At 46.0% G+C, this 16,873-nt stretch overlaps 1 protein-coding gene across 1 annotated transcript; it reads right to left on the bottom strand.

Annotated features, from left to right (window-relative positions):
• Positions 1 to 98: 98 nt before the first annotated feature.
• On the bottom strand, positions 99 to 16,642 carry LOC142263441 (uncharacterized). Its single transcript, XM_075332224.1, has 7 exons — positions 16,543 to 16,642; positions 16,234 to 16,413; positions 13,374 to 13,523; positions 13,065 to 13,244; positions 12,860 to 12,983; positions 12,663 to 12,776; positions 99 to 2,274 (listed from the first exon to the last, which is right to left on the bottom strand). Exons 1-7 carry the CDS (start codon positions 16,618 to 16,620, stop codon positions 1,106 to 1,108), a joined length of 1,995 nt encoding a protein of 664 aa, XP_075188339.1. The 5' UTR covers positions 16,621 to 16,642; the 3' UTR covers positions 99 to 1,105.
• Positions 16,643 to 16,873: the final 231 nt, after the last annotated feature.

Genomic DNA, 16,873 nt, shown 5'->3' with positions numbered 1-16,873 from the left:
TAGAGAAAGATAGGCATGAAGATGAAGAATATAGAGTATATTTTACAAGCATTTATTAACAAAACAAGATTTGAAATGCAATTATATACAATGTGATATACTTAAGAGTTGCTAGCTCCAATCTGGGGCTGCACTTTTTAGTAAATAAAGCAGTGGGAAAGCTGAGATTAGTGAATTATCTATAGATAATCCAGTATCAAAATCTTTCACAAATGTTCATAAAGGCTCCCTGAATACCCAACTTACTAACAAAGTGGAGCTCAAATTTCCATTTTGTGAGATCTCAGTGTGCAGAGCGGGATCCCACAAATCTCTGCAGCTGCTCTAAGCACAAGACACTGCTCTCTCAACTAATCCAGCGCTGTCACATACTTTTTTAAGGTTTTATTGAACTGCTTAAGAAGGATCAAGCAGTGCTGCGGTCATAGAGCTCACTCTTTCACTGTGAGAGTGATCACTGAGGGTTTTTGGATCTCACAACCTGGAAGTTCCTTTTCGGGGACATTAGGGACAGCTCCAAAAGTTTTGGTACTGGATTATATTTAGAAAATTCACTAATCTGCGGCTTTCCACTGCTTTAATAAATAAAAAAGGTAGCAGCAGAAATTGGGGGATATTTCCCCAGTAACAGGGTCAGCAGCAGATTCCCCCATAACAGTGCATCATGACCACAGTTTTTGCTTCAATGTTTTTCCCTATTTTCCTTCTTCAAAACCTAGGTGTGTCTTACGGTCCGAAAAATACGATAAGTTTAAAAAGAGAGAAAACAGTTCTTTCACTCACCAATACTTACTTGAGCAATTGTAGCCGATTTTTGGAAAAAAAAAACCCTTTGAATTATAGTGCATCATGATGGCTTCTCCCGTGTGACTCATCTGACAACAGGACCTGATTAATGATAAAAAAACATTTGGCAAATTCTGAAAGGAAGAATGGCTGCTCCTCTCTGTTGGTTTTCTGATGGTCGGCAAGACTTGATTTACCAGTTAAACATTTCAATTATTCACAACATGAAAAAGGTTCCTTCCTGTGTGGCTTCTTCACAAGTTTAGCAAGATCTGATTTCTGAGAATAACATTTTCCACATTCAGAACATAAAAATGGTTTATTTTGTGTGATTTTTTTGATGGTAAACAAGATGTGATTTCCTAGCAAAACATTTTGCACATTCTGGGCATGAAAATGGCTTCTCTCCTGTGTGAGATCTTTGATGCACAACAAGTTCTGATTTCTGAATAAAACATTTCCCACACTCTGAACATGAAAATGGCTTCTCCCCTGTGTGAATTTTCTGATGTATAACAAGGTCTGATTTCTGAATAAAACATTTCCCGCACTCTGAACATGAAAATGGCTTTTCCCCTGTGTGTTTTTTTTTATGTTTAACAAGATGTGATTTATGGATAAAACATTTCCCACATTCTGAACATGAAAATGGCTTCTCCCCTTTGTGAATTTTCTGATGTTTAACAAGATGTGATCTCTGAATAAAACATTTCCCACACTCTGCACATGAAAATGGCTTTTCTCCTGTGTGAATTCTTTGATGCTCAACAAGATCCAATTTCCAAATAAAACATTTCCCACACTCTGAACATGCAAATGGCTTCTCCCCTGTGTGAATTTTTTGATGATTAGCAAGGGTTATTTTCTGAGTAAAACATTTTCCACATTCTGGGCATGAAAATGGCTTCTCCCCTGTGTGAGTTTTTTGATGGCTATTAAGATGTGATTTCGTGATAAAACATTTCTCACATTCTGAACATGAAAATGGCTTCTCTCCTGTGTGAATTTTCTGATGTCTAACAAGATGTGATTTCTGAGTAAAACATTTCCCACACTCTGAACATGAAAATGGCTTTTCCCCTGTGTGAATTTTTTGATGATTAGCAAGGGTTAATTTCCGAGTAAAACATTTTCCACATTCTGGGCATGAAAATGGCGTCTCCCCTGTGTGAATTTTCTGATGTCTAACAAGGCCTGTTTTCCAAATAAAACATTTCCCACATTTTGAACATGAAAATGGTTTCTTCCTTGCAGGAGCCGTTACATGTTCCACATCCCTTCTGTAACTTTCATTTTGCTTAAAATTCTGTGATAAATCGGACTTTTCGACTTGTTTGAAAAGATCAGATGATAAAGCTTTTCGAGGAAGGACTGGAGGTATATCTGTGACAACAGTATACTCTTTATGTGTATCATGTGTGATACTTTGATCATCTGTTTTAATTTCTGAAGATATTAGATTTCCATCTGAACTCCCAATATAGTCATCTGCTAAAAATAAACAGTTATTATTTCTTAATGATATTATCTTGAAATTACATTTATTTTTTTAAACCATAACATCAGAAATTAAATTAGGAAAAAATGTATTCTGAATCTGTTGTCCAATTTCAATATCTAAAGGCCCCGTTACACGCTACGATATATCTAACGATATGTCGTCACGGTCACGGATTCCATGATGCACATCCGGCATCGTTTGACATATCATAGCGTGTGACAGCTACGAGCGACTGTGAACAAGCAAAAATACTCACCTTTTCGTTGCTCGTTGACATGTCGCTCATTTTTAAAAAAATCGATCGTTCTTCTGCGCTCCGGTTGTTCATTGTTCCCGAGGCAGCACACATCGCTTCGTGTGACACCTCGGGAACGATGAACTGCAGCTTACCTGCGGCCGCCAGCAATGCGGAAGGAAGAAGGTGGGCGGGATGTTACGTCCCACTCATCTCCGCCCCTCCGCTTCTATTGGGCGCCCGCTGTGTGACGTCGCTGTGACGCCGAACGTCCCTCCCCCTTCAGGAAGAGGATGTTCGCCGCCCACAGCGAGGTCGTTCGGGAGGTAAGTACGTGTGATGGGGGTTAACGACTTTGTACGACACGGGCAACAAATTGCCCGTAACGCACAAACGATGGGGGTGGGTGCGATCGCACATACGAACGCACGATAAATCGATGCGTGTAACGGGGCCTTTAGGCTGCTTTCACACTTGCATTGTGTCACATCTGCCAGGTCTATTGCTGCGTCGAAATGTTTTGTGTTGCTAACGGACCCAACGGATGCGTTATTTCGCAGGAATCCGTCAGCGGCACTACAGCCCCATCATCACCGCATACACCGGCACTACCGCCCCTATCATCACGGCACAAGGAGGTACTACCGCCCCCATCATCACCGCACACACGCAGACACTACCACCATTATCGCCGCACACACACCGACACTACCGTCCCGATCATCACCGCACACACCGGCACTACCGTCCCCATCATTACTGCACACACCGGCACTACTACCCCCATCATCACTGCACACACCGTCACTACCGCCCCCATAATCACCGCACACACACTGGCACAACCGCCCCCATCATCACCGCACACACACAGGCACTACCGCCCCAATCATCACCACGCACACCGGCACTACCACCCCCATCATCACTGCACACACCGGCGGCACTACAGCCCCCATCATCACCGCACACACAGGCACTACAGCCCCCATCATCACCGCACACACAGGCACTATCGCCCCCATCATCACCGCACACACCCCGGCACTACCTCAGTGACGTCCCCGCTGACAGCGCCATTCACTTCAGTTTCTGCGAGGAGCTCACAGAGATCGGCGATGTTCTACTACTGCTACTGTCAGCTTCTGATGTAGCAAAGCTGAAAGCGTCGTGGGACCTTATGTGGATTACGTCGGACCTGGAGGAGTATTTGGTGATTAATAAAATGGTAAAAGAGGGTGTTTTATGTCTTTTATTGCAAATAAAGGATTTTTTCGGGTGTATGTGTTTATTTACTTTCACTTACAGGTTAATGATGGGGGGTGTCTCATAGATGCCTGCCATGATTAACGTAGGACTTAGTGGCAGCTATGGGCTGCCATTAACTCCTTATTACCCCGATTGTCACCGCACCAGGGCAATTCGGGATGAGCTGGGTAGGAGTCCCGAGACTGTCGCATCTAATAGCTCCGGCAATTCCGGGCGGCTGCTGTCTGATATTTTTCGGCTGGGGCTCCCCATCACGTGTGGCTCCCCATCCTGAGAATACCAGGCTTCAGCCGTGTGGCCTTATCTTGGCTGGTATCAAAATTGGGGGGGAATGCACGCCGTTTTTTTAATTTATTTATTGTACTGCATGATATAGACCCACCCATCAGCGGCTGTGATTGGTTGCAGTGAGACAGCTGTCACTCAGTGTGGGGGCGCATCTGACTGCAACCAATCATAGGAGCCGGTGGACGGGGGAAGCAGTGAATACGAGCTGGAATAATGAGCAGCCGGCATTTTCAAAAGCATAGCAGTGTGACAGCTGTGTAGCACCGTGCCGGTGATCGGTGAGTATGAGAGGGGAAGAAACCGACCGACAGAGAGAGATAGAGACCGAGAGAGAGAGACCGACAGAGAGAGACCGATTGCGATGAACGCAAGTGTGAAAGCAGCCTAAGAGTTACATCTTCGTTAATTGTGATCTCCCATTCATTGCTCCAGTTCTCTGGAATGTGCTGCAGTAAATAATCTGATTGATTGCCACAATGTGACTGCAGGATAATGAGGGACAGGAGGCTCGTATACGGTCCCTCACACTAGTGGACTCTAAGGTATTCCTAACGTTTGGATTACCCGTGAAGATGGAGATGCCGGAGTCCCATGCCTTACCATTCTCCTGACCAGATCTAATATGTTATCCACCGGATAAACAAGGGGCAGGAATATCATGGAAATACAGATTAAGACAGATGAGAAACACAGATTAAGACAGACGGGACACATTGCAAACTCACAGAAATAAACAGTGAGAGACTAAGGAGAAAAGCAAGAGCAGGAAAGCAGGAACAAAAAGACAACAAGGGTTAACACCACAACAGCTTACAGCAATAATGCACAACCACCGGTAAGTCTGGATCACAACATCTGACCAGACAAGTATAGGTAACCTATAGTTGGCATTAATGGAATAGTCCAGCCAGTTTTGTGTCCCATGAATGGGAACTACGTGTTGTATATATTTCTTGCATTACATATTTTTCCTCCTATCAGGAAATTCCATATTGTTACTAGGTAGATTTAGACTGTATGACGTTTGTCCCTATGTTCCTCCCTTAGTTGGCTTCTGTATAGAATGCTCATCCCTTCTCCTTCAGTTTAGTCTTGAGAGGAACCATTGCTGAAGACACGTCTACAACCCTGTACAGATTGTTCCTTTTCACCTGCCTTTATTTTGTACTTAATACAAGATTCTAGAAGAAAACTACAGCATTTCTCCTGGTCTTCCTACAAGTCATCGTTTGGCTGAGTTTTAAACTATCTGTGGATGCCGGTAGTGTGAGTACAATCATACAGTTATCTAAGGGACTAATAATTAGAGAGGTTGGGATTCATAGCTACCAGGAAGAGACAGAATAGTGAAAAGGACTAGCTGTGACCGGGATTAGTATACATATATCAGTAAAGAACCTGTTTCCAGGAGTGCTATACTGCATACAATCCAGAGAAAGGATTACCCCAAAGGGCTGATAACAAGCCACTGCATAAAACTTTATAGCAGCTTGCAGACAGAAAGTGCCCTGTAAAGTATTAACCTGTTATCAGAACTGTGTGCAGCTATAAACCTAGAATCACCCATAAGCTAATTGTAAGCTGCAGCCAAAGACTCTGCAAATACATTCTGGAAACACAGGCTGCTCCTCAAATCAGATTGCATCATTGTATTGGTTTCCCTGACAACCAGGGCAGAGCAGCATTCACCCTTGCTGATAGAGGCAAAGAGAACAATTTCACTTCCTGCTCTAGAGCAACAAGAGAAATACATGGACTCACACTCAAATTACAGTGAAAGATCTAAGCGGTTGACCAGACCAACATGGAAGGTTAAAGAGAACCTAGAAACAGCCAGAAGTGAACTGCTTACCCACACAACATTATTGTGGCAAAGAGAGCAAAAACATGTGACTGTTTTATCTGCGCCCGGTGCTCATGACCTACCACCAGAGGGAGCCCTTGAACAACTGTACTCAGCATACCGGTCCTACAAAGAGATTTTGTAAAAAATATTCCTCTACCCTGCTGAGATCAAATACGTCTGAGTCTCAAAAAGAACTACAGGACTTCCAACAGCTTAATGCTGAACGAGACCGCAACGTGCGCGACATTGTGAGCGAGACTGAAGCAAAAATGGCACAAATGTCAGGAGCGGCATCTTACAAATCCAGGTCCGTTAAGAGCCCAAGGCACTCACTCAAATCAGGCTCATCAAGGTACTCAACCCTCAACGGGCAGCTCATAAAGGCGCGCGCTGAAGCAGAAACAACGAAAGTACAAGCCATCTTCGCCCAGAGAGAAGCAGAGATGAAAGCATAATCTGCAAGCAGAGATGAAAGCATAATCTGCACGCAGAGAAGCAGAGATGAAAGCAGAATCTGCACACAGAGATGAAAGCAGAATCTGCACGCAAGGAAGAAGAAATTGAAGCCCTACAGAAGGAATGTGAACATGTGGCGGTCACGGCAAGGCTAAAAGTCTTTGAGCAAGCTCTCGGTGGTAACCAAGAAAGGAGCGCCAGTTTGTGTGACACAGAAGACTCACTTAAGCATACAAGAGATTACGTGCTGAGCCAAGCCGACGAACTGCCAACTACCATCAACATTCCCGTCAGCGCTAACACGTCTCCAGAGCTTCAAGACACTGATCCACCTACAGCTTCCAGCCTTCCAGGTCAGTCCAATGCACCTCAGACTTTCAAGCCTGAACCTGCTTCATGTTCCAATGCACAGCCACACCCTGCGCATCAGCAACCTCCGTATGCCCATGTCTACATGCAACCTAACATGCCGGCAAGGCGCTACACTCCCAACAACTGTGTAGATCCGGCCCCGTATACAACAGAGATTGTATACACCAAACCGATCACTGGTCTAAACACCTACGCTACTCCGTACTTTGCCATGTTCCCGAACCAAGAAGCTACGAACCACGCAACCAGCACCACACAGTCAGCAAATGTACCCCCAATGTCGGAAAGATCAGACATGTCCGACTTTGCAAAGTACATGATCTGCCGAGAACTCACCAACACCGGTCTCGCAAAGTTTGATGACAAGCCCAAAAACTACAGAGGGTGGAAGTGCGCCTTCAAAACTGCAACGCGTGACCTTGGCATTACGGCTGCCGAAGAGCTGGACTTGCTAATCAGGAGGCTAGGGCCACGGTCTACTGAGAGAATCCAGAGACTCAGATCCGTCTACATCAGCGACCCAATAACTGGTCTCGCAACCGCATGGGACAGGCTAGAGAAAGGCTTCGGCAGTCCTGAAGCAATTGAAGATGCACTGCTGAAACAACTTTATGACCTTCCCAAAATATCTGGCAAGGATGCTTCAAAGTACCAGGGACTCAGCGACCTGCTGTCCGAGCTCCAGCTGGCCAAAACCGACACACACCTACCTGGCCTCAGCTACCCGGACACCACTCGTGGGGTGAAACCCATAGTCGCCAAGTTACCTTACAACGTGCAGGAAAGGTGGACCACGGTAGGAACAAACTATAAAAAAAGAGCACCAAGTCTCCATCCCTCCATTCTCCTACTTCTGCGAGTTTATCAACGGCATCGCGGAACGTAAGGCAGACCCCAGCTTTACCTGTGGAGAACCCACCGGCTCCACTTCACCAGCTCCCAGATATGAGAGCCCTCATCAAAATAACAGAAAACGTAGGGGCCCAGTATCAGTCAAAAAGACCGATGATCTACCACCTACACCAAGGTCAGCACCAGACAAGGACCATGAAGGCGGGAAGGCGGAAAATCCAAACCGCCAGTGTCCTATTCATAAACTGCCACACCCCCTGAAGAAGTGCATTGGCTTCAGGAAGAAACCCCTTCAAGACCGAAAGGAACTCTTGAAAAGGTTTGGGGTATGTTTCAGGTGTTGTGCCTCTACAGAACACCTTGCCAAGGACTGTAAGGTTACAATTAAGTGCATGCAGTGTGACAGCACAGATCACGTACAAGCGCTCCACCCATCTCAGCCTGATCCTGCACCTACACCTTCTCCTACCACAAGTCATGGCGGGGAGAGTACAGGCCAAGCTGTAAACCACCTCACAGTATCCTCCTCGTGCACCGAAGTCTGCGGAGAAGATCTCTGGGACAAGTCTTGTGCGAAAATATGCCTAGTAAGGGTATATCCCAAAGGTCACCCAGAAAGGGCCGTGAAGGTGTACAGCATCCTGGACGACCAGAGCAACAGGTCACTCGCCAGGTCTGAACTCTTTGACTTGTTCGGCTTAAAAGGAAATGCCTATCCTTACACACTAGGTACTTTCAGCGGCATCTCAGAAGCTTGCGGAAGAAGAGCCAGTGGTCTCGTGGTAACATCTCTTGAAAATACCGTAGAGATACCTCTACCAACACCCGTCGAGTGCAAGCAGATACCGGCTAACCGGGAAGAGATTCCGACACCGGAGGCAGCTCTTCACCACCCTCACCTGAGAACTATCGCCAGCAAGATCCCAGCTCTCGATCATAGGGCAAAAATCATGATTCTGCTTGGAAGGGACATCCTCCGGCTACATAAAGTAACAAATCAACGGGCCACACGACGCGCCATTCGCTCAGCGCTACGCCTTAGGCTGGGTATTCATAGGAAACGTCTGCGTGGGCAGAATGAAGAGTCCCGACGCGATCTCCTCCTACAAGACGCACATACTCCCAAACGGTCGCGGCATTCACTTTCAACCATGTCCGCATCACTACTGGGTGAAAGAGAGGCTGAGCGCCACCAGGTGGCGACAGCAGCCGCCAGACTGCACGGATGCATACCATCTCTGGGATGACGACTTCGGGTCAACAGTATTTGAGTCTACAAATGAAGACAACAAGTTGGCACCGACGAGAGAAGACAAGGAATTCATAAAGATTATGGATAAAGAGTTCTCTCAAAATGACTCAAACACTTGGGTAGCCCCATTACCCTTTCGGTCTCCAAGGCCAAGGTTGCCAAACAATTCCCAGCAAGCAACCGCAAGGTTCTCCTCTCTAAAACGCACCTTGAAAAGACAACCAGAGATGTAGAAACACTTTGTCGACTTCATGCAAAATATCCTCGACAGAGATCATGCTGAACAGTGGCACCACATTCCCACCGAACAAAACCGAGCTGACCGAGGAACGAGACTCACTGCTGCGTCCAAACTCGGAGACAACATATGGCTGACACCTCCAAGTATCTTATACGAGGAGACCTGCGATAACTACGTCGGCAACATGTACGAGCTGGTGGAACCAGAATCCGACAAGGAAATTAGACCAGTCGTGTCCGCTCGCTACACTTCAGTGACATCAAAACAGAAGTTGAGACCTCATTGCTTTGAGCGCTTCTCAAGTTGGTCATCTGCGGTACGAGCCGTAGCTCGTCTTATTCACATCGCTCACTGTTTCACCGACTACAAGTCTTCAACGTGCCATGGCTGGCACATGTGCGTGAATCATTCTGCTGTGATCGACAAAGAACATGCCAAACGATTCCTGTCCAACTGTGGAACTAATTTCACAAAGCCTTGTAAGGAACTGCAGCTAAACAACTTCTTGGCTCACAATGGCTGTACCTGGGTGTTCAATCCCCCACACTCATCACACATGAGTGGATTTTGGGAACGTATAATCGGAATCGCACGAAGAATCCTTGATTCCATGCTACTCCATGCTGGTGACCTTCCTCGCAGATGTATCCGCTATAATAAACGCCAGACATCTGGTTCCTGTATCATCCGACCCCGATTTTCAGACATCAATGGAAGCAAGTACAACATCTGTCCATCATGTTCTGGCATAGGTGGAAGACCGAGTATTCGCATCTGCTTCAAAGCCGTCACATATGGCAGAAGCCATCTCCTAACCCGCAAGTAGGAGACATTGTCTTGCTGAAAGACAGAGAGGCTCATCGCAATGAGTGGCCAATGGGACTCATCACCAAGGCTGTACTCAGCGACGATGGAAAGACTCGGAAGGTAGAAGTGAAGGTGACGAAGGGAGGGTCAACCCGTATCTTCTTTTGTCCAGTCACCGAACTCGTGCTACTTTTACCAAAGGAGGACGTTACATGAACTAACTTTGTCGTTGGACACTGCCACGGCGGGGAGCGTAGCTTTCCTTATCCCTGCTGTACTGAGACACAGCTGCCCGTGTCCAATTGAACCTTGAACTTTTCCTTTGGGCTAAAACTTTACCGTTGGATTATTGGGTTGGAGGAAGAGTTGGCATGTTTGCGGCTTCCCCAATCTGAAGATGGGTTTGTTGAACTTGAATTAATTTTTTCTACTTTTACATTGTTACGCAAGGACTATGCGTCATCAACCAAGCATGGACTTGAATTCAGTGCATTACCGTTGCATTTTTCTGTTTCTCTCTTTCTCGTTACCGGTTTCGTGACATCGAGGAACAGGATCGACTCCTTACGTCATACAAGGACTTGTGAAATCAGATGATTTCAGACGGGGAGTGTTGTGTCCCATGAATGGGAATGTGTTGTATATATTTCTTGCAATGCATATTTTTCCTTCTATCAGGCAATTCCATATTGTTACTAGGTAGATTTAGACTGTATGAAGTTTGTCCCTATGTTCCTCCCTTAGTTGGCTTCTGTATAGAAAGCTCCTCCCTCCTCCTTCAGTTTAGTCTAGAGAGGAACCATTGCTGAAGACACGTCTACAACTCTGTACAAATTATTCCTTTTCACCTGCCTTTACTTTGTACTTAATACAAGATTCTAGAAGAAAACTACAGCATTTCTCCTGGTCTTCCTACAAGTCATCGTTTGGCTGAGTTTTAAACTATCTGTTGATGCTTTTGAAGTGTGAGTACAATCATATAGTTATCTAAGGGACTGATAATTAGAGTGCTTGGCATTCACAGCTTCTAGGAAAAGACAGAATAGCCAGCATATACAGAAGGGGATACTTTCTCTTCCACAGCATGTGATCAAAGACATTAACTGGTGGAGGAAGGTTGAACTAGATGGATCTAGAATAAGAGGAAAAAATATCGGCACATCCAACGTAAAATAATTTCTTTCTTTATTTATTTTATTTTCAAGCTTTCCTCCACTTCATCTGTAGATGGACCTAGGTCTTTTTTCAACCTAAGTAACTATGTAACAAGCAGCCCAGTAGAGAATAACTCTTGGTAGCCTGCCCAAGTCTGTGGTTTGACACCTGCGTCTCCCTGCACTGCTCACAGATATCAGAGAAGTTAACATGCAAAGTGCAAGAATCTATCAACTATGGCAGTTGGCAAAACCTGCAAAAATGTCCTTGTAACATTGATCCACAACATAGAAAATTAGAAAAAAAAATTTTTGAAAGACGAAAATAAAATAGTTACAGACAGATGCTGGATATTTAACAGGGTTGTCCAGGACTGTAAAATTCATGGTCTATCTTTAGGCTTTGTAAAAAAAGCAGGAGGCAGGGTCTTGCGGTCTGTACAAATAAACATACAGAAATTACATGAGCTCCAATTCATCAAGACTGGCGATGGACACTGAAAAATGATGTCAGGGACTGGAGTGAGATTTCTGGCATAGGGAACGCCGCAGTTTGTTAGGAATTAGACAAGCGGTGGTAACACAATCTTCTTATGGCCAAGCTCTGCTCATTTTGGCAAAAGCTGGTTAAAATTGGTGGGAAACCTCCAAAAGTCACCCAATTTTTTTCACAACTCTGTATTGCAGAGAAAGTTTTCAGAACTTTTGAAGTGATTTAGGCCAGAATTCTGCCATAATTGCTTTAATGAATCAGGGTCTAGGTGTCAAATCTCCTTCTGTAGGGGTCTCCATTCCTTCCAGGGTAGTTTGCCAGTAGTTCACATTCTCTAAAGCAATAATTTTATTACATCTTCTTTAGTTGAAAACTTTTACATTTCAGTGTGCGGCTGTAATTCTGCCCATTTTGGCAAAGCTGGTTAAAATTGGCGTGAACATACACATACAACACACACACACACACACCAGACTATCTCCTCTTCAGCTATAGACTTCTATAATTAACAGACCTTTGGTCACATGATGTGATGTCATAAAGGTCCTTGAGCAGTTCTATAATCAGCATATAAATACTGTTGCCGCTAAGAGAATGGGTTAGTTTGCTCTCCCTTTCCCCTAATGCCAGTCTTTCTTCTATTAAATTCATTTAGACTCCTACAATTAAGAGACCTTTGGTTACATCATGTCACATGACTCTGAAGTCATCAAAGATCCTCAAACAATCAACCTTAGAATACAACTGATGCGGACCCTAAGAGAGTGGGGTTCTGGAGAAATTGTGCAGTTTGACTCCTCCTAACGTTGGCCCTGACTGTAACTAGGGCTTATTTATGGAGTAGAGCTTATATTTCAAGCATTCTCCAAAAATCCCATAAAATCGTGCTAGGGCTTCTTTTCGGTGCAGGTCGTATTTTCAGGGAAACAGGGTATTCATGAACCCTCTGCAGGTCTTTGAGTTCCCTTCATAATGACATAGAGAAGGCAGTAGAAACAAACAGCAGAAGAAGCAGAAGCAAAGAAAATACAGCTGAAAAAAACAGAGCAGAAAACCTAAAAATGTAAACACAAAATTAGTGCAGAAAGTACATGAGTAGATATCTCTTACTGGATAGAGCTGGAGGAAACACATCCTGAGGAACATCGGGATATTCTTGTCTACAGTCCTGTGGGAGAAGAGGACGGGGACTTCTCTCTGGTGTTGTCCTCTTACTGGATAGACCTGGAGGAGACACATACAGGGACTGAATTCATTCCTTACATACAGATAATTATAGGCCGTGTGTATTTAGTCCTGTCTATTACCTGGTGATGTGAGGGGCTGGGGAACCTCCATCATGACGTCCTTGTACAGATCTTTGTGTCCTTCTAAATACTCCCACTCCTCCATGGAGAAATAGACGGTGACGTCCTGACACCTTATAGGAACCTGACACATACAATGATACCGTCACCCCCGATCCCTTCATAGCGTTACTGTATAATGTCCCAGCATTCCCAGCAGTGTCACCTCTCCAGTCAGCAGCTCCATCATCTTGTAGGTGAGTTCTAGGATCTTCTGGTCATTGATGTCCTCATGTATTGGGGGGTGAGGTGGAGGCCCCGTGATTGGGCTAAGGGGTCTTCCCCATCCCTCAGAAACAGGGGCCTGACAGCGCTCACTAGAGGTCTTCTTCACTACTGTGTAATCCTGGTTATGGAGAGACACAGTAATAAATCTCACTACAGACATTTCCAGAGTCCTCACCTCTCCAGTTCTGTCCATCTGTTATTCCCATAGATAAGAATGATGTAATGTGACATCATCAGAATCTCTCACCTCTCCAGTAAGCCGGAAGAGGATCTCTAGGGTGAGGTGTAATATCCTCTCCGCCATCTTGTCCCTGTCCATATCCATCCTTGATGGGTCAATCAGGAGAATTCTCTTATATAGAAGATCTCCACTGAGAGGATCCGATATTGTAGGGATCTGAATGGGGAGAAGATGACGATGTAACATCATAAAGAATCCTCTGTAATAATACAATTACTGGAGATAACCGTTCACTAGATAGAGATGATTGCCGCACTGCCATGAGGAGTCCAGACTAATTCTACTACCTCATTACAGTGAATGGATCTTTTGGGGTTTCATCTGAATCATGTCATTTGAAGAATTACATGTAGACCTGTCATGCTAATAGGTTGAGGAGAAGGGACGTAGCCTCACTGCGCCCTGAATCATGCTTACCCAGAGGGGCATGATTAAGTGCCTACTCAGTCATCACCAGAGCCTCTGAGGTTGGACTTTGTTGACAGTAGGCACCAGTTACCAATACAGGGCAGTCTCTGGTTGTTGTGTTCCACCAAGAGGCTGAGCGTGTATCATGAGAAAGATGGGGTGGGAACCACTGCCTCTAGAGAAGAACAGGAAGGATAAACCCTGTCACTTACTCTGAGCAACCCTGAGCTCCCCGATGTGCCAAGACAGGTTCTTTCACGCCGTGCGGTAATCACGTGTCTTACCCTAATCACAACCGTGTCTAGTGAGCAGGGCAGGAGGAACACTAGTCCTGCTTTATGATAATGACACAAAAGGAAAACGACAGACAAAGGAAAAAGAAGCTGCATTCCCAAACAACAAGTGGTAAAAAAGGGGGATGGAGGAGAAATTAATAAAAAGGGAGATGATCAATAGGAAGACATCAAATAAAATTTCCAAGCAGCAATCTCCAGGATCAAATTCAAAGCAATTTCTCTTTCCATGGCTCTCCCCTCCATGCCAGCGCCATGGAAAAGCAAGTTATCACTGGCAACCACTGAGGTAAAGTGGTGAGAACTTATACTGGGGAAAGGGGGGGCGGGGGGGAGGGGTGTAAAAATCAGAACAGCTGAGACAACTAAGGATGGTAAGCCAAGAAAGACACAAGGGTCTGCTTAACCCTAGCAGCGCCAGCACAAGGATAGTCTGCACAGCTAAGTGGAAATCAAAGCAGATCCAACTAGTGCTGGCTTGCGCGGTGACCTTCTGACCCATGGGATAGGGGCGACCTCTCTCTGTCTGATAACCTAGTGTCGAAACCCTGATGTAAAGTGTTCAGTGTAGAGAACGGGATAAATGTGATCCAAAAGTCACAGACAGATGGAGAAGTCACATCTATGATCAGCTCTAATCCTGCTGTGGAGCTCCTGAGGCATCAGGCGCCACAGGGTACTGCACCCCAATTAGTGTGTAGTACTTATCCCGGGTCCAAGGAGGGTTGGTACCAGTTCCACCAACACACATACACACAGTTACAATGGGGTGCCCTCACCAATGGGGACCATGCCAGGGTCAAGTCACAGTAGGGGGTCACTACAGCGGTTGGGTTTACAGGACGCCACCGCACTAGGGGCTCCCCAGTCCATGGGAGCTGGGACCCAGGGTCAGGGAGAAGCAACCACCAGGGGGAGTCAGGAGCACAAAGTGGGAAGAGCAGGTTGACCTAGTGAAAGTAGTGAACCAGCCGGTGGCAGCGGCTGGGGGCAACAGCTTGGAACACACAATACAACTACAAAGGAGGGAACAGCTCTAGACTCGGAGCAGAGTGGATGTACCACGAGGCAGCGCTGTGGGCCAAGGTGTTGGAACACGGTCGCTGGGGAGAAGCAGGCGGTTGCTTCCACAGGACCAGCGCTGTCGGGGTACAGAACACTAGGGCAGATATACTTCACGTTGTCTACCAACTGTGCAAGGGTCGCAGGAAAGGCTAGAAGAGTCACCGGACCTGTCTCACCGAGTCTGCAGCCAAATAGCATATAGGATCCGGGGCTGAGGTCTTGGACCAGTCCCACATCGGAACCGCGCTATCAGCATACAGAATGGGAAACTTTACTGACACCGGGATTCCCAAGTGATTCACGCCACGTGGATCCAATACTAAGCACAACAAAGGAGGAAGGGCTCATAGACTGATATACACCAGATCTGACCTTCCACGGAATAGGTATTGGCTGGAGTCAATCGTGGTGGAGAACGGTACTCTGGGGCAGCGCTTGAACTACCAGTGAGTAAAAGACCTGGAACCGCAGCCCCTGTCTCTGACTCTCCTTTTCCGGCGCCGGCGCATAGCGCTGCGGCGCCAACGGGGACCATCGCCACCCCCGTCCGTCCTCAGTCATCCTCTCCGGGGTAACCCCGCTGTGATGAGCGACACCATCCCAGTGGCGACCTTCACCACCAGCCCCGGAGAGGATAAAACAAGACTGAGCACAAGACCTTCACAGCCGTCTACACATCATAGGGAGATTTCATGGCACCTTCTCTCCATCTACCTGATGATCCTGAGGAACATCGGGATCTTCTTGGTTACAGTCCTGTGGGAGAAGAGGACGGGGACATCTCTCTGGTGTTGTCCTCTTACTGGATAGACCTGGAGGAGACACATACAGGGACTGAATTCATTCCTTACATACAGATAATGATAGGCCGTGTGTATTTAGTCCTGTCTATTACCTGGTGATGTGAGGGGCTGGGGAACCTCCATCATGACGTCCTTGTACAGATCTTTGTGTCCTTCTAAATACTCCCACTCCTCCATGGAGAAATAGACGGTGACGTCCTGACACCTTATAGGAACCTGACACATACAATGATACCGTCACCCCCGATCCCTTCATAGCGTTACTGTATAATGTCCCAGCATTCCCAGCAGTGTCACCTCTCCAGTCAGCAGCTCAATCATCTTGTAGGTGAGTTCTAGGATCTTCTGGTCATTGATGTCCTCATGTATCGGGGGGTGAGGTGGAGGCCCCATGATTGGGCTCAGGGGTCTTCCCCATCCCTCAGACACAGGGGTCTGACAGCGCTCACTAGAGGTCTTCTTCACTACTGTGTAATCCTGGTTATGGAGAGACACAGTAATAAATCTCACTCCAGACATTTCCAGAGTCCTCACCTCTCCAGTTCTGTCCATCTGTTATTCCCATAGATAAGAATGATGTAATGTGACGTCATCAGAATCTCTCACCTCTCCAGTAAGCCGGAAGAGGATCTCTAGGGTGAGGTGTAATATCCTCTCCGCTATCTTGTCCCTGTCCATATCCATCCTTCACGAGGCAATCAGGAGAATTCTCTTATGTAGAATAAAACCACTGAGAGGATCCGATATTATAAGGACCTGAATGGGAAGGAGATGAGCCGATATATAACATTCATCGAGATAATAATGAAGGGAAGATATTATTTGGGCAGTAGGAAAAAAATTCAACATGAAATGAAGTTGCACCTAAAATGGTATCAATGAAAACGTGAGTTCATCAAGCAAAGAATAAGTCGTTACTCAACTCCGATGTCAAAAA

Source organism: Anomaloglossus baeobatrachus, unplaced genomic scaffold (genome assembly GCF_048569485.1).
Source record: "Anomaloglossus baeobatrachus isolate aAnoBae1 unplaced genomic scaffold, aAnoBae1.hap1 Scaffold_258, whole genome shotgun sequence".
Taxonomy (NCBI): domain Eukaryota; kingdom Metazoa; phylum Chordata; class Amphibia; order Anura; family Aromobatidae; genus Anomaloglossus; species Anomaloglossus baeobatrachus.
This window is presented reverse-complemented; position numbering and strand designations above follow the sequence as displayed.